General features: G+C 33.2%; 1 protein-coding gene across 4 annotated transcripts in view; it reads left to right on the top strand.

Annotated features, from left to right (window-relative positions):
* The window catches only part of TSC22D2 (TSC22 domain family member 2), a 48,884-nt gene that overhangs the window by 6,273 nt on the left and 18,168 nt on the right, over nt 1-24,443 (top strand). The window contains exons 2-3 of one of the 4 annotated variants that reach the window (XR_009351075.1): nt 7,170-7,241; nt 19,541-19,699. The exons of 1 other annotated variant lie outside the window; for it this stretch is intronic. Coding sequence is in view for 1 of the 3 variants with exons in the window: in XM_059163775.1 (XP_059019758.1) it covers nt 7,170-7,241 (72 nt within the window). In the remaining 2 variants the exon portion in view is untranslated. The remainder of the gene's footprint in view (nt 1-7,169; nt 7,242-19,540; nt 19,700-24,443) is intronic. 2 more of the 4 variants (XR_009351076.1, XM_059163775.1) reach the window with 2 other exon arrangements.

Here is a 24,443-nt window from a genome sequence, read left to right as displayed (position 1 = left end):
TTGGAAATAGTAAAACGTGACACTGGATTTCTGGATCTGGTACTTGCTAACAGTCCTTTTGTGCAGTAGAAGAGATTAGAAGTAGTCATGCACTTTAGTGTTCTAGTATCAAAGAGCACCCCCAACAATCAGATGGTAAAGAAACCAAAATTAGTCTCTTTACTGAGGAATGGTTGATAGGGGAGTATAAAAAGATCTTGACTTTTCTTTCCTAAAACAGCAGAAGTTGGGCAGTGTGGGGAGAGGTAGAGAGTGGTGGCAGATAACCAATACAGAAAAGCAGAGAGTGAAATGACATGGCATACAGTCTCAGAAGGAATAGGAATACTTATTACTAGTGAAGAAAAGGCATCTAATTCCTTTTTTAAATAATTGTTTTAGACCAGTATGTATTTACTTTTTGAACAGATACTGTTTATTTCTTAATTGCATTACTCTTGAACTATTTAAGTATGAGTAAGAGGAGAGGGTTTATAAAAATGGATTTGCCTGGTTAAATGTGGCCCAAATGATGATGTTTCCTGAGTAATTTCTTATTAACGGGAAGAGCAGATTTTTAAGAAAAAACCTTAATAGTTGACAGTATTTAAGGGGTATGTGCACCAAAATTCCTGAATTGGAATAAATCCTTTAAATTAGTTCTTTATAAACCAAGTGGACTTGTGATTTGAAGCTGTTTTTTTAATATAGTATAATCAAATTATGGTATCCACAAAGAATGTGCATACCTGAATTATTGGTATAATTTGGGTTTTTCCCACGGCAATTCTTGAACATACCAAATTACTCAATATTTGTCACATTCTTAATCTGGCATGGTTTAGGGCAAAAACTCCTCCATAAAGATTTAAGAACAGTAACCAATTCATATCCTTCCTATATATCATTATGTGACTTTCTTAATATATTTTAACATATGCATTTCAAATTTGGCTGGTAACAGTAAGGATACATTATCTGCTTTTATTTCTAAAAAGTATGTTCCTAATGTGTTTTTAAGTTAGGTGAATTAAATTTCATCCATGCTTCTCTGCATTACTCACCTCTCAAATTTAAAGCCCAAAATTAGATTTCAGTGTTTAGTTTTATTTCTTCATACACAACTAACATTGTTTAAAAGAATGAACTCTCATTAAGTTACACATTTGTAAGTGATGGTTATGTGAAAATTCTGCAGATCATTGAGCAATAATTTTAATAATGTTCATAAGCTTTCACTAAAATTTGATGAAAGAATACTAAATATAGAAGAGAAACTGTAATTAATGGGTCATTTATTATAAGTAATGCTGGTGTGTGTGAAATGTTGGCAGTTCCTCTTCATTATTAAACAAGAAAATTGTTTAAACTTTGAATGAAGGATACCTAAAGCAAAGTTTAAAACCAACTAGTTTCTAAGGGAGAGTTAGAATTAAGTTTTACTAAGTAGTTATGTAAGTTAATCCGAAACCCATCCTTGCTACGTATTTGGTCTACCTAACCTTTGAAAACAAAACAAAAACAAAAAAGGAGATGGAGGCTCTCAGTCAAATAAAATCAGTAGTGTGCTTAATTATGTATTAGCATATAGTATGAATGACCATTACAGACAGTGGAGTTAGACAAGCCTGGGCTGAAATCCCAACTGTGCTGCATACCTGAGGCATTTGACCTTCAGGCGGTTATTTAGTTCTTTAAGCCCCTTGTTTCCCCGTATGAAAAATGGGGATAATGCCTGTGTTGCACAGTTGGAGAGTATTAAATGAAGTATGCAGGTAGTTTATAAACAGTCCATATATAATATGTATGGCAAACATACATTACAGAAATGTTAGTATTTCATTGTCCACAAACTGTTTTCCCAGATCCCACCTTAACATGCTATAAATCATACCAAGAGTCTTCAGTTTTTATCTGAAAGTGTAATTACTTGGTGTATGGATATAATAACAGGAAGGGGGACAGTGTTTCAGGCCAAAACAGTGTTTCAGAGAAGTCATGATGTTGTAAAACATATAGCAGTTGGGTTCTAATCCTGGCTTTTCTACCACTTACTTTCTTTAGTTAAGTCTTTTAACTTATCTCAGTATTCGTCATTCGTAAAGTTAGAATTTGAGACTTGGTCAGATTTTAAGATTCCCTGTGTATGACTTGATACATTTAAACGTGTTTCATAAGGTAGCTGCCAACTTAAACCTTTCTGCCACCAGACTATCATGTGACAAAAAAAACAAAACAAAAACAAAGCTTGCAGATACTCATCAAGTAGGTTGAATACCCAAGAAAACCTTTAAAGTGACAGTATGTCAGTCATTCAACTTTTTTTTATGTTCTCTGAATAGTAAGTACTGGGATACAGAAAAAAAGACTATCCTGCCCTCCCAAGAACTCAGATTATATGAAGATAATTATCAAATATATGCTTTCATATATATCATAGGCTGTGATGGAGTAAAATATAAGGTACTGTTGGAACAATTTAGGACATAGTTAGACATGATATGGGGAGGAAATAGACTGATTTCTGTTTAAAATTAATTTATTATCTGCATAGGTAATATGTTTATATAGTTCTAAATATACAGGAATGTAAACCGGAAGTCTCTCTGCACTTCTGTCCTCCAGCCACCCAGTTTCTGTCCTTAGCATCAACCTTTTATCACTTGTGCATTCTTCTGAAGCTAACTGTTGGACTGAATCTTAAAAGGCTGACTTAGGCTAGGTCACTGTTAAGAGAAAGGGATGAATTTCTGAGTAGAAGAGGATGGCAGTTTGTGTAACACTGTGGAAGAAAGAGATGTCAGTTTTGGGAAATGATGTGATTAATTTTGACAGCAACCAGAGTGAATGGCTGAAATGTCATGGTGAGAAATTGTGATTTTTTTAATCAGAAGATTATGGTTGCTGTTAAAGGTGTTTCTTGAAGCTTTTATTGTTAAAGTAGTATGTATCTTAGGACCATTTCAGTACGCTTTTCAGTGATTATTGTATTTTTAATTTAAATCGTATGAAAAAGTTGTGTAATAAGGAGATCCTATGAGAGCTCTGAGTCCCAGAAGTCAGGATTCTTATCCAATGAAATATACTAAATAGTTTGGTATGCCCAGCTCTAAGTTTAAGTTCTGTTTGCCTGAATATTACCTTAATAATGATGAAATAATTGAGTATATGTTAAGGTACGCTACTAAAAGTTGATTTTTATATAGCATGATTTGGAAAGTGTAATCCTATATTAAACACAAACCAAGCTTAATTTTGTGAGGTCTTCTGTATGCATAATCTCGTTGAGTTTTTCAGCAACTGTAAGGAAGTGTTCCTCCCTTTTTTATGGATTAAGGAAACTGAGGCCTTGTTTGAATCACATAGTTACTAAGTAACAGCATATATTCAGACATAGGCCTTCTGATACCAAACCCATTACTCTTGGATATTTCCAGAGTTTTATTTTATTAATTTGCTTACTATAAGATAGGGGGAAGGAAAGCTACTGTGGCTACTGATCTGTTGTGTTGTAACCCTTTACCTAAAGGATGTTTTTAATCATTTTAAATCCTTAGATAATAATATTGGAGATGGCCTGTTGTGCTTCCCTGGTTTCTATTAAGAGATCGCTGAAGTTGAGTTTTGACATAAGGGAAGAAAGTATTTGCTGAGTTCAGGGCTCATGTACCTCATCCTTTAACATTCAGCAATTTTCATAGCTTAGTTTTGAGGTGTGGAATGTTTTTCCTCTGTGTTAGAGTTAGCCTACAAAGATAGTATCTTAGCAAAGCAGGTCGATGTATGTCATATTTGAGTCACTCTGTGATGTACTACTTTCATGTACTTAGAAATTAATAGGATAGGTTATTTAGTATATAAAGTCAGGAGGAAAAGGATATATTTTGTTTATTGATTTTGAAAAATGTCCACAAATGGGAAAACAGCACTTTCACTTTGGTGGCTGAAATTCAGAATAAACCACGCCTCAGTCTCCCTAAGAAGCGCTTTGTTGGCTTTATATTTAGATTAATAGTTAACACTGACATCAAATATGTTACTAGGAAACTGGTTTCAAATTTTATTTCTTGGGCAGAACAGAATTTGTGACCAAAGTTGCATAAAATTCAGTATTTCTTTATGACCTTGGTTGCAATGATCTCTATTAACTGTTTTCCTTGGGCTATCAATTTCCTCAATTTTATGCCATCTCAAAACATGATCAAGCCCCTTAGTATTTACAAATGGCTCTTTTGAAGTTCTTGATCAGTTAGTTTTTACAGATTTAATATATGCCTGTTAAGCAATATTTTGAGACTAATTGTTGCTATTTGCTAAATATCCCTCAAGTTTATGGAAGACATCCCTGCTGAAGTATTAGAGAAATGAAAAGTGTCATATTTTCTAAGTCTGTCTAAATGTTTATCCTTGGAATCTAGACTCTTTAAATTTTTCTAGAGTACATAGATTGTATTACTCCATATGGTTTCTTCATTTTAAATGTATGTAGAAAGTGATTTACTGCCAGCTTTTGCAACCTAAGTGTATTTGTTCTGACATGTTGAAGACTTTAGGTACATTTATGGTATTTTATTTCATAGGTTCCTTTTTTGCCCCAAGATACACAACTAACTGCAGATCCATTCTTTTTTCACTTCTACATTTGACTTATGAGAAACATTTCATTTTTAGAGTCTGGCTGTAAAAATGCTGGAATCTCATCATAGCTTAAGTCATATGATTTCATTTAAAACCAATTTATTTGGCATATGAATTTGATTCAAATTAAATATATAGATATGTATTATTCCAAAATCGGGGGATCTGAAGTTTTTTTTAAAGAATGTCATCCTTATAAATATAAGTACTTTTTAATGAATTTTAAATTCCAGACTTGCAGAATAACCTCTAGGTTTACCTTTTGTTGTTGTCTCATATATACTCCTTTCCTCTTTGAGTCATTGTTTTAAATCCAGACAGACTTGTGTGAATAGCAAACCTGTCCCCATATAGGACGGTCCTGGGTAAGCCTGGTTTTAAAAAAAAAAAAAAAAAGCCAATCAAGTCTTCGGTTGGTTCAGTTGACTTTCATTTAAATTGGTAGACTGATTCCAAGTACAGTGAAAAAAGCCCCTGCCAAATGTATCTTGAGAGGATATAAGCTGTTAAATAAATAGTGGTTAGCAGCCTCTTAATCCTTGATATTAGCAGATCTAATCAATATGCTTGATTACTTTGGACCCAGCCTCTAGAGAAAAATAGAGAAAGGGTTAAAAGCATAGAAAGGAGTTAAAGTAGGTAGGGCAGACAAAGAGAAGTATATATGCTGCCAATATATACTGCCAATTAATCAAATAGTTGCTTTCGTGATACTCTGACATCATCTGTCTGCCTTTCCTAATTTTGGATCATCTAAGAGGTACCCTAGTGGTTAAAACAAAAAATACCTTTTAAAAAAACGTATTTTTAAAAAATTCAGTAGGTATTAAGACTGAGTCTTAATCTGAATTTTGAAATCATGGAATTCTGTTGAGTATTTGTTTGCTTATTGATCATTGATATTTAATTGCTATTCCAGTAGAATTTGGAAATAATTTTTTTGTGGTACTAGTAATACCGTAGAGACTCTCTTAAGGTGCTTATGAGGGTCTCAGGATTGCCATGTTGTATTTGAACTTCATTTTGATAATAAAATAATAGCTATTATTTATTGGCCATTGGCTATATATACAAAGAGCTTTATATTCAGTCTAAGTTCCTTAACCACCCTACAAGGCTAAATCATATCACCATTTAACTGATAAAGAGACAGACCTAGAGAGGTTAAAATTAAACTCCACTATATGTTTAGCATAGTGATTTAAGAGCGTAAATTCTAGGACCAGATTGTTACCTACTAGCTCTGTGATATCAAGTTACTTCTGTCTGACCCGTTTCCTTATTGGTGGGATAGGAATAATAATAATACCTGCCTCTTAGGGTTGTTGTAGAATTGTGTTAATAAATGTAAAACACTCAGAATTGGGTCTGGTATATAATAAGTATTTAATGTTCTTAGCTTGCTGTTATTCTGCTACAGCATGGGTCAAGGATTTTAGAGGTAATGTGACAAGTTTTTGCTAGCTCCCTAATATACATGTTGGGGTTGGGGAAACTATGGGAAAATCTGAGGTAGAGGGGGAGCTATTAGTAGATTTGTCATAAGTTTAAATAGTCCCCTAAGAAACCACTCCAGAGATGTGAGGTGAATCATGTAGGCTGGGAGCTTGCCAGGATGAGCCCATCAAGCCCATCAGTTAAGATTCTATGGTTATAGATAGCCCTAGGGAACATATCTCCAGGGAATGGTAGAAATGGATGGTGATTAAGGTGTGGGAGCTCTTACCTCTTAAAGGCCCACTACACTAATGTAAGAAATTTGAAAGCTGCCATGTAATTGCTGCACCATGTTTTACCCTAATCCAGAGAAACCACACATAAATAAATGGATTATAAAGGTAGAAATCATGTCCAGTCCAGCCCAGAAAAGGACTCAGTTGTTCATTATCAAACTCTATCAAATAGATCCTGTTAAGAATTTTTATGTTATGGGTGATTGGGCAGCTCAGTTGTTTGGCATCTGCCTTCCGCTCAGGTCATGGTCCCATTGAGCCCTGCACATAGGGCTCTCTGCTCAGCGGGAGGCCTGCTTCTCCCTCTCCTACTCCCTGTGCTTGTGTTCTCTCTCTCTCGCTGTGTCTCTCTCTGTCAACTAAATAAATAAAATCTTTTTTAAAAAAAATTTATATTATGAAGGTGTAGCTTAATTTATTTTACATGAATCCTGTACCTGGGAACAGCTTTGCTAAACTGCTAAATGTTGAGAAACTTATAAAGGCATCTCATATAGAGTAGTGTTGATTAGGCTGTGAATTGGTCACATTCATATGTGTTTAAACATATGCGCACATACATAATTGGATGTATTACCGTATTACCCGTATTACCCCTTTTAGAACTGTGATCCTGAATTGTTGTCAGGGTCTGCTGGATTTCATCCAGTTTTTTAATTTCTTTCAAAATGTTTAAAGCAAGCTTATGTTGTATTTTTTTCTTTTTATTAAAGTCGTTACACTTTATTACAAATCTAAAATCTTCCATCTTTTTTTGAAAAGTAGTGATTTCACTGTACTTTCTCAATCTCATTTCCATTTGATTCTTGGATCTCACAGGAATCCTTCAACTGCTTTCTACCAAGCGTTCCATTTGAACACGTTTCAGGAATCAAAGAACCTCTGGGATAGGTATGAATACTTAACATATGGAATGCATACATGCAAAAGTGTATGCATGAATTGCTTTGCTCTGTACTGGTTTCTCATCATTAAACCTAAACTTTATGTGTCATTTGGGGGGGGGGAGATCACATGGTATCTAGCATGGGACAAAGCAGCAAAATAAACCAAAAGAGCAATCTATATTTTAAATAGAATATAAATACACTTTATTTTTCACTTCACTTTTAAGTATATTTACTTTCTGGAAGGACTTATGTATTCTATTAAATCTTGTTATATGGAATATCCACTTACTCTTGTATATTTTAATATAAAAATATATTCTATAAAATTAACTATAGTTAGTTTACTTTTGTCCTATTTTATATGATTTCTCTGTGAATGCCTTAGTAACTCAAAACGAAATGTCACTTTATATTAAGAAATTGGAAAAGGGATAAGACCAAGGTATCAAAGTAGAAAGTTATTGTTTAATCCTGCTGAGAAACTTTCAACATCAAGCTTGTTTGTTAGAATCCCTAGACCTGCCTGCATTACTGTTTTAAACTCCTAAAACAGTTTTTCTCATAGAAATGTTATATAAATTTTGTTTGTAATTTTTTAAAATAATAGAATGAAGTCTTAAGCATTCACTTATAGCAAAAGATAATTTGGTTTATCTTTCTGCTTAACACATTTTAAGTAATATATGCTGTGTTCAGTTATTTTGCTGAATATTTATTAGTGCTCCATCATTCTGTGTTTAATTACTAGAACAAACACAAATGCTGTTTTAAAAATTCACACAGAGCTTTGTTAGATTCTTTTAACTCTGCCTGGTAACGCATTTGTGTCCTCTGGCATAGTTTGGATACTACTCATGGACTTAACTCCATCTCTTTCATTAGAAAAGAGTATTGCTAAGTGCATGTACATGTCATGTTAAGACATGGTTTACATTGCCTACAAATGGTAACAGTCTTTTAATTCTTAGGCTTGATTTGTTTGTGTGTCACTCTAAAGAGATTTTCTAACAAAGTATCTTTTCAGTGATATGTTCCTTAACCGAAAATGTTTTAAAATAGTTACTTGTAGAGCAAGAAGTTCTACAATTTATAGTACAGTGTTTATAATTTCAATTTTGAAATTGTACAGCTGTATCAATGTAAATTAAGACATAAATGTAAATTGTGGCATGAAGCAAACATGAATGCTTGTTCAAACGGCTTATCTGATAATAGCCAGGGTGAGTACTTTGTGTTATACTTTATTCTTTTCCATTAGAAAAAGGAAAAACAGCATTCTATTTAGAGATGTAATAAGAATAGTGATAGTCATATGGTAACTTATTTCAAATAGCTAAATTTTATAAGCTACTGTGCTATCAATATGAATAAGAGCTGTTATTTTCATCAGAACAATGTAGAAACATGTGAGCTTTATTTTTTATAATTTTGACTTAATATTGAAAGTTTTCTTCTGTTTCCTTATAAAACAACCATAGAAGTTGCCTACTCATCATTTGTTTGCAGCTAAATACTTCTTGCCTGTTTTCTTTTTTAGATACAGAAATATTTAAAGTATCAAAATGAGGCAAGTTGCTTTATCTGTAGTTACTCATGGGTTGAAAGTATTTTCTGTTCTTTTCTTTGAAGCCTGTCATCCAGAGCCAAAGAAGTTAATAGTGTGTTAGTAGTATGTTAATGCCAAACTATAATCAGAATTTATATTCTAGATCAGCCATTCTTCACTATAAGTTGGCCCGTTGGTACTAAAGTGACAGGTCCAACCCAGTACTAGTAGCTTCCTTTTAACTTTGCAACTAGCTTATGAAATTTTTAATTGAGGGGCCTGGCTAGCTCAGTTGGAGCATGTGGGTTTTGATCTTGGGGTCATGAGTTTAAGCCCAATGTTGGGTGTAGTGATCACTTAAATAAAATAAAACGTGAAAAAAATTGTTTCAGTTTATAAGAGCAGTGAGCTAGCTTTATTAGTTCTAACTATATGACCTCCGTTGGCAAATACGTAGACTTTTTAATAAGTCTATTAGCAAATAAAGTATTATGGGAGTATACATTCTTTTTCATTGCAGATGGAGTTGAAGATTTATGTGTGTTAAACTTTAAAAAATAGTAAATATAACTTCTCCTGACCATTTTTGTGTTAGATTTCACCAAATTGCCTTGTTCATATTTTTAGTTATAAATTATAGATTTTTAAAACAATTTTACTAATTTGGCAAATAAGTATTTTGCAGGGATGATTCTGTTAAACAGAACTATTCAGGAATTTATGGGACTGTAAATCCCTTACATTATCTACTTAGCTTGAGGTATAAAATTGCTTATTAGTATTGACAGATACCATATTTCAGGTTCTTGTTTATGAAATATTGAAACTCATTTTCACTAGAAACCGCTTTAAAATTTAAGCCCTGTGCCAGTTTTCATTAAACCTGACCTTAATAGCTGAAGATCTTGGTTTTACCTTACTTGAAAGTCTGGAATCTTTTTTTTTTCCCTAGGATTCTTTTAGCAGAGTATCTTAATCAAAATACAAGTAATTAATATACCTTTCCTCACACTGACTCAGAGTTCCCTAATGGCCGCTTTGTTTCCTTCTTTATTTAAATTCGAATTACCAAATTGAGAAGCTTTTCACCCATTTGCCTCTGCCTGTATTTAGAAATTTTCTTGGGCGCCTGGGTGGCTCAGTGGGTTAAGCCGCTGCCTTCGGCGCAGGTCATGATCTCAGGGTCCTGGGATCGAGTCCCGCATCAGGCTTTCTGTTCAGAAGGGAGCCTGCGTCCCTCTCTCTCTCTCTGCCTGCCTCTCCATCTGCTTGTGATTTCTCTCTGTCAAATAAATAAATAAAAATCTTAAAAAAAAAAAAAAAAGAAATTTTCTTGCCACTGATAGCCCATGCCTTATTCAGTTATTGTACTAAACTTTAAGCTACTGTCAAGCCTTCCTTTCCTTTTTACATAGGTGCTATCATTGTTCTGTCTTCCCCCCCTTTTGTCATTTGCAGAGTACTCAAGGAATCAACTAAAACCATCACCAAATATAAGGACAATTGATACTGACAGCTTAAAAATAATACAGACCTTTCCTAGGAAGTGCAGAATGTTTGCATTGACTGTTTATTAAAATGAATAATGCAGTTTCTGTAATTAGCTTTCTGGAGATTATTGTAGTGATAGTGATACTTAGTGATACTCTAGCTTGTTGGCATTTCAGAATAATAACTTTATTTAAATTTTGACTTTATACTTTTCTTCTTTAAAGAACAGTTCTGAACTTAATTATTGGCATTGCTTTGTTACATTGACAAAATTAGTTTAGAAACTTATTTTACTAATCACTGGGGAACAGGCTTTTGTTGGAAGTCCTTTGTCTGCAAAAAAGCTGAGGGTAAGAATTTATAACAAACACATTTACCCTCTTGTGTATATCAGGTCAGTAAGGTAAAGGAGCACTAGGGAGGAAGAAAGTTTTGCCAGGTAGACCAAAGGAAGAAATTGGATAACTTTTCAGGATTTAAACTTCATTGATAAACACATGCAGTATTTCTGCTTTAATGAAGAAAAGGCACAGCGCAGTTAACAAAGGAGAGTAACAGTTGCTAGGTGCACTATCCCCATGAGTTGGCTTGTCCTTTCTTGGGATAGCACCAATATTTAAAGAGAAATGAATTAGGAAAGCAGCAGTGCACATGGGTGTTAACTTAAAATGAATGTCCAAATTTATGGTCTTTTTACTAGATACCTGATTTCAGTTAAATTGTCTTGTTTAGTCTTTTATTATAGTGATTATTCACTTACATCTGTTTGCATCTAGTTTAAAAATTACTCGATTTAAAAAGTTCTTGTTTAAATCACGTATTTTGTGTTAGAAAACAGGTATTCGGTATTTGCTATCATCGTTCCTTTGAGATTTCATTTTTGAAGTTAGGAGTAGGTCAGAAATAAGCTGCTTATATGAGATAATTTGTTTTGCTTTATTCATTCTCCAAGAAGCTTGGGTACATCATTAACACCCACCAGTACTTGCTAACCCAGATGGTAAAACTCAGGTTTCAGAGCTTGGCTAATCTAGTTTTTGAATGCTCAGTAATAAGACATTTTAAAAATCTTTTTATTGAAGTATAATTTGTATCAGAAAGGTACACCATTCATAATTTGTACAGCTTAAACTGAATGCACCTGTGTAACCAGGACCCAGATCAAGACACAAAATATTGTAAGCTCCTTATTTTGTGTCTCTCTTCTTTCACCTAACATTTGATATTCATCTGTATGGCTCTGCACAGTTGTAGATCTGAACTAAAGTTGATTTGCCAATGCAGGGGTTAAGGGCACTAACACCCTCCTCCCCCTGTGCAGTTGAAAATCCAAGTATGACTTTTGACTCTCCAAAAACTTAACTGCCTATATAGCCTACTGTTGACGGGAAGTTTTAGTGATAAACAGTCAATTAACACATATTTTGTATGTTGTATGTATTATATATTGTTTTCTTACAAATTAAGAGGAAAAAATTTATTAAAATCATAAGAGAAAAATACATTTAAGTCCTTAAAAAATTCATGTAACTCACATACTATGTTGTACACATGAAACTAAATATATCAACTGTGTGTCGATAAACACAGATAATTAAGATCCTTATTTATCTGTACCTGTGCAGTTCAAACCCATGTTGTTAAAGGGTTAACAGTACGTAATTATGAAGAATCACCATAGTGAGTTACTTGTTGAAGACTGTTACTAGTTAAATATTCTCTCCTTATTAGGAGATAATCTCTACTTATTAGATGAGCCTATGAACCCAAACTATTTTGTAAGCCCCCCAAATATATTCTCTAATAATTTGTACTTAGTACTTACTTGATTTATTATGTGATTACATTTTGACCTATTTCAGTTATGGATAACCAATAGAGGATAATCAAAGACATGAAATTAGAGGACAAAGTTTTAGTGACCTGACACCTTTTAGGAATGGATCTCAGATTTATTAAAAAAAACTTAAGGATAAATGTTCAGACATTAAAACAGGAAGTGTTAGCTATTATTGGATGATCGCATTTATAAATTAAACAATCTGAAGCATGTGAAGAAATTGAGAAATTGATAGAACTTCTATGTAAATTCAGGAAAGTTGAGATTTCTCATTTTAGAACGTAGAGTAAAAAATACCTAGATGTTGCCTGCTTTTTACAGTATTGATTAGCAAGTTACAGATCCATCACAAAAACTAATATAATTTTAGGTAATCTTTTTATAACTAGAAAAAATAGGAAGAGATGATTACAGACCTACTGTACTTCATTTCAATAGGATAGTTATTCAAAATACAAAGGAAACTTGAAGCTACTTTCTTTATACTTTACCTGGATAGCCAGGGGGTTGTTTCAATAGAGGCTTGAGCTTACTTTCTGCAAGTGGATGCATCTCTGCAAAATAGTCTTGCCATCACTATAAATTAACATTAATACAATTAATAACTGTCTTCCTGGCTATGTCAACAATGTTGACCTTGAATGAGATTTAAAACCACTTTTAAAAATCCCTATTCTGTAGAGTTTTATTCCCCCCACTTAGTTCTAAATGGGAAAGAAGAGTTAAGGAAAGCATTGGAATTGAGTTACTTCTGCTTTGTCATTGTTGGCCATGATTATCAGAAAACAGGAAAGAGGGGTGCCTAAGTCTCTGCACAGGTCTTTATCTCAGGGTTGTGAGTTAACACTGGCCTACTTAAAACCTCCAAGAGCTGTGTATGCTTAAGGAATGGAAGACTAGCAAACCCTTAGGAAAGAATGCCATGTCAGAGGCAATTAAGTGGTGGTCACAGTAGAGAAACCAATGAACTGGGTCTTGATATGGGAAAAGATAGGTAAGAACATCATCACATGACTGAAAGTGATAACTGTCATTTAAAATTCAAACATTTTATGTCACTCAAAGTACAGCTGGAGGTATTGGTCAAAGCTTCATTAGGAAGTGACCTTTTGAGTTGGAACCTGAAAGGTGGGTAGAATTTGGTCACACAGAGTGAAAAACCTGAGGGAAAGGGAGAATTCCAGCTTGGGGAATACAGTGAGCTACTGTGAAAGTAAAGAGCATTTGAGATAAGGACAGTTAAATTTGGTGCACAAATCATTTGAAGACAGCAGAGAAGAGATACTGGATTGGACAGAAACCAAAGGTAATAGAAAGATAATGAAGGCCTGAATGAGGCAATGGAGAGGAGGGAAGAATAGTTAACAGAAGGTAGGAATTAGACGATGTTACAACTCAAGAGATACCATAGGGAAGCCGTCAAATTTGACTGCAAAGTCTCAAATCTAATTGAGGGAATGGTGGTACCATTAGAAAGTATTAGTGAAAGAATTGGTTTGGAAAAGTGAAAATAATAATGAGATTCTGGTTTTAACTACTTTTGGTTGAGTGAGCTGGTAGAAAGTCAAGGTGGAAACTCCGTTAACAACTGGAGCTGCAGACACACAGCTTGTTAGAGAAGCTAAGGCTAGAAGATATTGAAGACCATTTATTTATTTGTTTCGTTATTATTTTAGAGTTTGAGCTTTAAGAAAGGCGGAGGTTGTCAAGAGTGAGCAGAGTAGGGTAAGAGGGTCAAGCCAGGCCACTGGGAAACACTGCCTACTTTTAGAGAACAGGAGAAGCTCTGAAGAGCACAAGTGATCTTATGAGACTGGACGATTCTGAGACTATTATTTACTAGCCAAAAAGAAGGGAAAATGTTTGATTCTCTATTTTGAAAAAATCTCAGTTTTACAGAAAAATTCCAAGAGTAAAAAGAAGCTCCAGCAATCTTACCGAGATTGAACATTAACATTTTGTCTTACTTGCTTTATTATCCTAACATATTATCTAGGAACCATTTAAGAATAAGATTCAGATATCCTGTCCATTTGACCTAAAAATACTTTTAGCATATGTTGCCTAAGAAGATTCTGTTATGTAACAGCAGTTTAATTAGCAAATTCAGGTTTGATATACTGTTACCTAATATGTAATATAGAGTTTATATTCAGATTTTACAGTTATCCCACTGTCTTTCATGACCATTTTTTACCGGATCCAAGAGCCAATACAAGATCACAGATTACATTTAATTATCAAACACCTGTCTTTTATAAATATACACCTGTCTTTTATAAATAAACACCTGTCTTATATAAATAAATACTTTTTTTACATTAGTCTTCTGTAGGACTGTTTAAAGTTTGAATTAGAGTAGCCTAAAAGAAGTCCATATTATAAGAAGTGGGAAGGAGAGACAGGTAAGATGCCTAAAATTCAGCTGAAACAGCTACTGGGACTCGAAAAATGTTATAAGAGGATGTCTTTTGTTTCTCAGATTTTGGGGGTGGGGGGGTGATGGCAAGAGAAGGAGACCATGTAGACATTAATGTGGGTGTATCTCTTAGAACAGAAATTGAAGTATATTCATGTACCAGTTATTGTCTATATCATGATTTATATGTATACACACACATATCTATTAAGTTGGGATTCTAATTATCTGGAATTGGAAAAAATAGTGTAATTTGAAGACATTTTAGTCAACTCTTGGGTTTATAGATTATGTATTTGCTATCCTTTATATTCTGTTGTGTCTTCCTAATTTTATTCTGATAGTTGTCTAAGGTTAATTGTCTACTGCCAGATTTTTAACCACAGATCTACATCTCATTGCTTGATGTGGTGTTTCAGTGGATCCTAAGCATTTCTTCTCTCCTTTTAGCTTTGCTATGACTAGCTGAAATGGGACACCTGCCATGCTGACATTATTTTCATCATATAACCAGACGTCAGAATTGGTGATGGGAAATTATTGACAGCTCATCCATTATTAGATGCTTCTACTCATGTGTTTACCACTTTCTTTAGTTAGTGAATTTTCTTAACATAAGTCATCACAGCCTACTCTGAAAAATCATAGTAATTATTTTCAGGGTGAAATTTGAGAAACAGTTGAAATAGATGAAAATAGTTGGTCCAGTTGTGGTGGGTGGTTTAATTTATTTTTACTTTTCACCAGAATAATTTTAAGTAAACCAAAGCTTTGACTAGAACAGAAATTTGTATGTGTGAATTAGTGTGTAAACTAATTTGCTAAACCCAATTTATTTTTTTTTTTTTGCAGAATCTGTAAAAAAGCTTTTTAATAAAAAAAAAAACTTACTGAACTTGTTCAGATGAAAAGGACATTTAAATATGTGGCCTGAAGTTGTTGAATCAGAACAAACCTAACATCTATTTTGTTTTCTTTTCCCTCCAGTCTTCAACAATGAAAAAATTTAAAACTCATACTTCTTCCAGTGTACTTAAACCTACAGATAGTTTTGCAACCTTTTGGGAAGAAAAATATTAAGTGGAATTTTTTATATTTTTGTTTCATTAATTTGGGTTCGTACATAGTTAGATGAGAGAAATGACTGTATTCTATTTGGCATTCTCTTTGTGTGTACATGTGCGAACTTGTACTAATATTCTAAATCACCAAATCAAGATATATATTAGATTTTTGTGATGATCATATAAAGTATTCAAATGCATTAGTTTACCCAAAATTAGCTTCTGTGTTTAGGTTTCAGCTGACTACTCTAAAACGTTTTTCATATTTGACAGAAGTAAATTTAAATAGATGGTAGTAATTTAGGACATGTATTCAATGATATTTATCTTTAAGAAATAGCATTTTTATGCAAAATTTGTTTCCTGGTTGGTTTCAGAGTTTAAAGATCTTGGTTATAAATACCAAAAGGTTTGGAAGGTGCTCGTTTTTTTTTTTTTTTCCAGTTTTTAATTGTGGTATTTAGCTCAGAAATAGTGGTATATATAACTTGTGTCTTGGAAGCCAGAAATGGATCTTACTGCATATCTACCTGGTGGTATATCAAGATAAAGAACATATTATTTCCCTACATCTACACACTATCTGAAGGGTAACAAGAAGGGGAAGGAGTTGTTTAGTGTGACTAATCCCCACTCCTTCTGTTCAGAGTGACTGTTAACTATTCATCTTCAAAAAATTTATTTGCAGCATCTACTTCTGTTTTAGATATTGCTAACTTAGTTCAGAATATAGTACTAAACATATGTCTGGAATGGTCATACATGCTTTGTTTCAAGAAATGCGATAATAACTCTTAAAAGCATAATATGTCATGCTATCTTAAATTTTAAGAGTAGCTGTATTTCCTAATGATAGCTGTTGTTAGTAAAAGCTCGGTCAGATATCCCGCTTTCTATTAACAAAGCCTGTTATTCCTTATCACATATGTATTTGAATAATATATAACTGGCTTCTATCTACTGTTTTTTCCATTTTTATCTTCTGTCCCAACCCCCAATTTCTATTTCTTTTGATCCTCTATAGGCTATTTCTACTCCTTTTGAAAGAATGGGGAGTATAAACATTTGTTAATGAACATGTTCTATTAAAATATCAAAATATCAATAACCTATCTTATTAGGGGTATTTTCTGAAGCTGTATGAATTTTTTTAAGCCATGTATTTTGCATTTTCTTCCACTAAGAGGTACACTTGATATGATGCATAGCTTGCTAAACACATTTTCTTAACATTTCTCATACTTAGTTTTTAACATAATCATCTTAAATTATATCTTGGCTGATCCACAGATAAAAGGGTTTTCTCTAATTGTGTATGTCTTTTTATATGTGAATTTCTTAGGACACATTGTCTTTGCAGTGTTCTTATCTTTGGACTAATTTTTTTTCACAAGCTTTTCTTTGATATTCCTAGCCTCATTTCCCCAATACTTAATCTATGGAAGGACTATATGTAATTTATTGGGAGCATAAAGGGTGGCCCCATTTCCCCTTTGTCTCCGTTTAAAAAATAAGCACTTCCGACATTTAGGGAAGCAAGCATTTATTTATTGTGTCTAAGATTTCTCAAAACAATACAGTGAACTTTTTGAAGAAGGTGGTGTACACTTGAAAGTGAAATTTTGTGTCAAAGCTAAGGACATTTACTCATATAGCAAGTTCCATTAGGAACTCTTATATGTTTGTTTGATTTCCCATATCAGTTTTCTGGTGACTTGGAAATTGCAGGTCATCCACCTTCTAGCCCTGTGCTCTCTTTGTTCTATCAATATAAATTTGCCATAATATTAGCTAAATTATAATAAACTTAAACCTAGTTTTTGCTGGACTATACTATATGACTTAGTAGCTCACTCTCAGTTAAGTGGGACTTTTTCCTCCTCACAAATTAAAAAAGAAAAAATGAAGTGATAAATACGGGAAATGTTTGGGATTTGTTTTTGACAGCAGTCTTAACCAGAGATTGGAGATTATGATTGATATATCAGAATAAGTTTCTAAATATTCATTTTGGGGAGGATTCTAATTTTAAATTCATTTTTTAAGAATATCTAAATCCTAACTATGTTCATCTACAAACATTTCAGTTACCCAGTTTTATTTCGAATTTTTAATAAGGATTTCCTGCATGTTGGAATTTGGTCATTGAAACCCTTCAAAGGTAACCTCTGGTAGCAGCTAATTTTGAAAATGCATGGTGGAGAAAAATCTGATAATGGAAGTTTTGTATTTTTGTATTTTTAAATGTAAACAGCTCTTAAGTCCTTAATTTGCCCGGTATTTATATAATGCACACACCCTTTCAAAATTTTCTCTGCAAATGTCATAGGAAAATAACTAAATTGGCTTTATATGATTGGTTTTAATTCTATATTCCAGAGGCTTTCCAGGCATTTGTCATAACAGTGCTTATTGTTGACAGGCCCTTTAACAGAGGGTCAGGTGTCTGCCCCTCAAATGGCCAGTCCATCAAAGCCTTCACAGACAAGCCAAATTACTAGCATTACAAATACATATATTTCAGGAAGGATATGCTTTGCTACATATGGCCAGGTATTGTATCTTCTCATGGGACTTGTCCCATGAAAGAGTAAATGATCCAAAGAACTTTTTAAAATTATGGTAGTATTTTGGTTGATAGGAGACAAGAGTTGCATAAAAGCTTGCTAAAAAATGTTTTGGTAATATGTTGATGTGAAATGACCACAACTTTAAACTACTACTTATCCTCATTAGTATGGGTTTTTGCCTTCACCAGGTGATTACATCATAGGGCTGTGCTTTGACAAAAGATAGTAAAGTATGATTTTATTGAAGTCAAATGTGTTGTGAGATTACATTTGGAAAGATTATATTTGTAAATTGGAAAAAATCCTGATCTTCAGATTGTGTGGGAGACTTTCAAAGACATTGTATAATAGAAAAATTCCATTAAAAGTTAAAATCTGTAACAGCACAACTCCAGCCCCCTATATTTGGGTTACATATTTCTGGAGATTGCTGCAGAGTTTCCTTACAGTGCTGTCTTTGAGTTTTCTATGGCTTTGCATATTTTGATCTTCCTCAGTGATGGCTTCCTTTCCCCCCTCTCCATTGCCCCCTTATGTCATTTTATTTAGGGAGTTAATTTAGGCAAAAATATGCCCATAAATTTGTGGGTTGCCTTTTCTGCAGATTACTGACAACTAAAAATAGAAATGAGTATTCATACTGCACAGAAAATGTTGGTAATATTACCCTTCAGCAAATAAAATAGATGCCTAATTGAAAGCTTTCTTGTAAAAAATTTAACAAATATAAGATTAATCTTAAGTAATTTTTACCATTATTAAATATTCCTACCCCTAATTTTGTTCTTTGGTCATATACAGATGAGCTATAGGACCTCTTCTGAAAAGGATACACTGTTACGTCTGTTATATAAAACGCATAATAAAATTCTGTTCTTTCCACCATGTTGACTAATTTTAAAATTGGTGGGTATAGAGACACACTAGGATTTAGTTATAAAAATTGAATGCGTCTTGAGCATTTAAATGATTGGTATGGATTATTACTGATCCATTCACCTGTGTTAGAAGTCTAGACATTCATATGGATATGAACCAGATAATAGACACAAGTGACATTCTGTAGGACCTCAAAACTGTCTGTAGCAAGTTAATGGTGTTAAGTCGTAATTTCTGGATCATGATCTTAAACCTTTAATTGGTTCCATTTCTTCTTGACTCTTCACTAACAAGTATTCCTGATGGCCTGAAAGTCCATGTTGAAATTTATAGTTTGAAGTATCCAGATTAAATATAAATTATTTTACATTTAAAAAATACTTAAGTACAAAATATCAGTTGTGTAATCATGGTAAAAAATAAAACTTTGCTATAAAAGATTTTTAAAGGCTATTTGATTAAAACACTTATTTACTTAAACTCTTTGCTAGAATTTTTTTTAGAATTCAGCATCGGAGGAGGAATGTGACATAATAATGATCGAAAGCCGAAAGTTTAAAAGTTGTGATGCCCTCACATGGTTGGAGGGTTATTCTAGCTTCTAAGGACTGAATGTTGTCCACAAGAGTGTCTCATCAGGTCATAAATTGGTAAGACTTAATGGATTAGATTTTATGTATTATACCTGATGTTATTGTATTGAGATGACTATTTATGAACAAAATGAGCACATTGTATAACTAAGAGTATAGTATTAAATATAAGTTCAAACTTGGAATTTTAAATACTTGGGAGTATGTAATCCTTTCAAAATTTCATGAGGCTGAGGGCTGTATCTTTGCAGTGGTGTTTAATAATCAGTTTAAAAAATAAAGTGACATCCTGTGTTATGTAAACATTACTTAAATACTGCTATGGCATCTGCTGTAGATGCTTACAGTGTAGTTAAGGGCCCCAAATACTTTCTAGGTATTATCGCAGGAGATATTTGAGAACTAATATATTAATCTTTTATTTTTAAAAAGAAAGACCTTACATCCATTTTCTTCATAAAATATAGTTTAAATTACTTTGCTTTTGGGATTTTATTTTTCTTCTAAATGTCTGTAAAAATAAAGCCAGGAAAGCTTTCTCAGTTCTTATCTTGAGAACCAATATCAAATGAAAATAATATACTAGAAGTCAATAATATACGTTTTGTATGCCCTGAAAATGAAAGATTTCCTTTCAGCATCGTATTCTGCTTGGAAAACAAAAATTTTAAAACTTGTTTTATATAGCTTTTTATTTTGCTTTGCATTACACAGCTGTATTCTGTAGGGGACTCTTAGAATAATACAGTTTAGACTAAGATGAAGTCCTAGTCTTCAGTCTGAAATCATCATATTTTGCAGTTGAAGAACAACTTGGGTTAAGTTGTATGTCCAAAGCCATACAGTTGTAAAATTAATATTTTCATTAAAGTATGGTGCACGTATTCTGTAAGTGTATCACAAATTATTTGAAATTCTTGAATAGGCTACCATATCTATTTCTAACTTTATCTTTAACCCTCTGGGTTTAGTCAGCCTCTCCCTTACACACATACATCTATCTTTTGAGTGATATTCTAAATTGTTTCTGATATGGTATTCCATGACTTTAATCATATTCTGTAAACTTAAGTTTTGTAAAACAGTAATTGCAATCATTAGTAGCTTGGGAGGAAATGCAGCAAACTAATAATAGTTGTCTTGGATCCTATAAACTTTTTATTTTTTCATTTACTACGTAACTCCATAACTTTGGTAATTAGGAAAATAATTTCTAGTTTCTTTAGTGTAGGATATTCATCTTCAATTGTCAGTGGATGGGTGGTCCTCAGGAGATCATGAACCCTGTGAAATACTGTATGGAATTCAGTGTATGATCAGTTTTTGGTGAAAGGTTCAGAGCATTTGTCAGATTTTTTAAAGCATTTGAATAACATTGCTAATGAATGTATCTATGAGAGACAAGCCTTGTTATATATGCAACTTACATGATGTAGGAAAGAAATTTTCAATAATGAGTACACTGATTCTGTAACTCTTGAATTTTATCCAAGGCTAGTTTAATATAAGTGAGAGACTGATGAAACAAATCAGAGCTTACCCACTTTGAGCTTAGGAATTTCATACTGTCAATCTCTGCTCAAATGTTCATTGAATTTCTCCACAGAATAGTTTTTATTTTTGCTACCTAGTGCTTACTCTGTGTCACACGCTATGCTGCCTATTTGGGGCATGTTGTTTAACTTCCCAACAGCTGTATTATATAGATACCAGTACCCTCAGTTTACAGAGAAGAAATTGAAAGCTTAGAGAGATTAGATAACTTGCTCAGGTCACATAGCCATTTAGTGGTGGAGCTAGGATTCAAATCTGGCTTTCTAACTGGAACCATGGCTCTCAGTTGTATTCTGGTATGCCAAGAGTAGCTCTGGGGAACTTAAAGGATAAGGGAAAATTTTATATTGAGTGAAGATGTGAATACATAAATTAGATTTCCTTTGAACTTAAGTTGCAGTGGGGGTCATTTTTTATTATAAAACCATCTTTTAAAGCACCTGTCAAAAAAATACATTTGGTAAGTTGCTTATAATTAAGTATATATTGCATTAGAAATACCTTCTATTCAGATTTAATGCTTGTGATTATAAGCAAATATATATGTGTTAGAAAAATTTTAGTACTTACTAGAATAGTATTGTGCCAAGTGTAACAATTAAGGAGCTCACCCTTTAATATTTAGGATTTATTAATAGCAGACATTTGGGGGAAGCAGTTTAAAAATCTGCTTTGAGCTGCAGATGTTTCTTGGAGTAGGTGAATGAATCACATGTAAAACCTCCTACTAAGTGCTATGTCAGTTTCCCATTTGCCCTTAATTGTGAATAATTCTATAAAGATACCTTTTCTATGTTTACTTTTAAAATATGTATGCAACAAAATTTATATTTTAGATACATGGATTTTTTTAATTGAGCACCTACTTTGTGTAGAACCTCTCTTATTTTAAGTGTTTATAATAAAGATCCTATGTCTAAATAGGATTTAAAGTTAAATCCACAATAATAGTACTTCTTAAAGCAAAAACATGTAAAACTGTAAGAATTTGTTTACTCTTCAGCTTAGTCGAAATAGTCTGCCTATCAAGCATTAACTTAATTTCTTCAAGATCATAGTTTAAGTTTACAACAACTTGATAGGTCATCAGAACATGGAAATACTAGGTCTCTATCATTAAGCATCTGCCTTCGGCTCAGATCACTATCCCATAATTAGAGTCCTCACTGAGTAGGGAGCCTGCTTCTCCCTCTCCCACTCCCCCTGCTTTTGTTCCCTCTCTTGCTGTGTCTGTCTTTGTCAAATAAATAAGTAAAATCTTTAAAAAAAAAATGAAAATACTATATTTAAAGTCCTTTTTTAGATAAGACATTTGTACCCCAGCTTCTTTATTAATAACTATTTGCCTTTTCAAAATTAAAACTTTGGAATGTTTGGGAAATAGAATAAACAGTTACACCTAACGCAAGTTTTTAACACAATGACTATCTCAGTGTTTGTATATTCCCTTCCAGAATTGGAGTACATATGCATGGATATTAACAATTGTAATCATAGTTAAACAGCTTTTAAATAGTTTTTATTGTGCCAAGTATTTTTCTGATTTGTACAAAACTGATACGTGTCATAAGTTTTAAATTTGGGGCTGATAATTTTGGTATCTAGGATACCATCCCTTCCAGTTTGTTGTTCTATCTCTCATTACTTCTCAGTCCCCTGGCAGGTTTTTTCTTTCTGTTTATTCTTTTAAGTGTTGCTGGTGTCCTTAGGATGCTGTTGCGACCCTCTTCTCACATTATTCATCATGCTAAGAATATGTAGATAGATGGTTCTGAGTGTCATCTGTATGCTCTCGGTGCTCAAACTTGTTACCGAGGCATCTCTCCTTAACATTCACACTTCTGTATCTCCCATAGCCAGTTAATTGCAAAATACTGCCACGTCTGTTTCTGTCAGTTTTACTTAAGCCTACCATCTCTTTAATGCCCATTCAGGACACAGTTCTTTCTTATGTGGAAATGCATAAACCTTCTAACTGGTCTTCATTATTTGAGTTTTCTAACATGGCTAACTGTACATGCTGTTCCTTTTACTTAGAACATTTGTGTGTAGACTTCTGTCCTTTTAGATTCTCCACCCAATTGTGGCACTTCCTTTAAAAAATATTCTTCCTGACCCTTGATCTTGATTATATTTCCCCAAAAAACCCTCTAAAATCTTGCTTTGTCTTAGCATTTATCACACCTCTAATCTTTCCTACACTCAACTGTATACTCAAATTCTAGTGTATGGCTTATTTGATGAAGTGTCCACATAACCAGCATCTGATAAATGTTTAAATACATTAAAATCCCCTTAGAATGTGGCATCATAAAATGTAGTAACTAGAAAGAATGTTAGAAATTATCGTATACAGTTAGAGGCAAGAATCAAATGTAGAAACCGCATAACCTCACTCTAAGTTAGTGTTCCCTGTGTATTTCATGATACTTAGATTTTGACTGCTATCCCTTACTAGTACAGACTGTATAGTTAATATATTAAATGTTTAATATGTGCCAGACACTAATGCATTATCTCACTGAATCCTCTTGTCTGGTCCTATTATTCTTTTTGGAGAAGATGAATAACTTGTGTGAAGTTACATTATAAAAGGGATAGAGTTGGGACTCAAACCTGGGTATGATTCCAGAACCAAAGGCTTTTTATTTGATACCGCCTGTGAGTTTTTATCTTTCTGAGTCTAGAATTATAAATCTGAGTTGGAAGGGAATTTAGTGGTCATTTATTCCAGCCATTTGTCTCATTTTGTCTAATGTCTATAACACACCTTCTCAGTTGTTGTCTAGCCTATGAAAACCTCCAGTGATGTTTATCTTGGCATCCTGGTCTTCTTTTTATATTTCATATTTAACCTTTTATAAATTCTTGATGTACAACAAGAATCTAAAATGTAGAACAGAAAAATCAGATGATTGCCATCACTGAAAGCATTCAAGTAAAGAAATCAGGTTCATGTAAAAATATAAGTTGCACTGCACATTCTGTCAACGTTAACTGAGAACATTCTGTAGTTCATTGTTTTCATAGCTGCTATAATCAAGAATGTGGGTTCCAGTTTGTGGCCAAAAGTTATTGGTGTTAATATAAATGCAACTCTAAGAATGGCAAAGGAGACATTGCTTAATATCTTAGAGATCACAAGGATGTTTTTCCACTTTGTAATCATTGATTCTAGTGGTTATGCAAGAATTTCACAGGACTCCTGTATACTGTTCTGATCCAGCAATGTGTCAGAAGAGTAAAG

This window comes from Mustela lutreola, chromosome 2 (genome assembly GCF_030435805.1).
Source record: "Mustela lutreola isolate mMusLut2 chromosome 2, mMusLut2.pri, whole genome shotgun sequence".
NCBI lineage: Eukaryota > Metazoa > Chordata > Mammalia > Carnivora > Mustelidae > Mustela > Mustela lutreola.
Note: the sequence above shows the minus strand (reverse complement) of the source record. Positions and strands in the feature narration are given on the sequence as shown.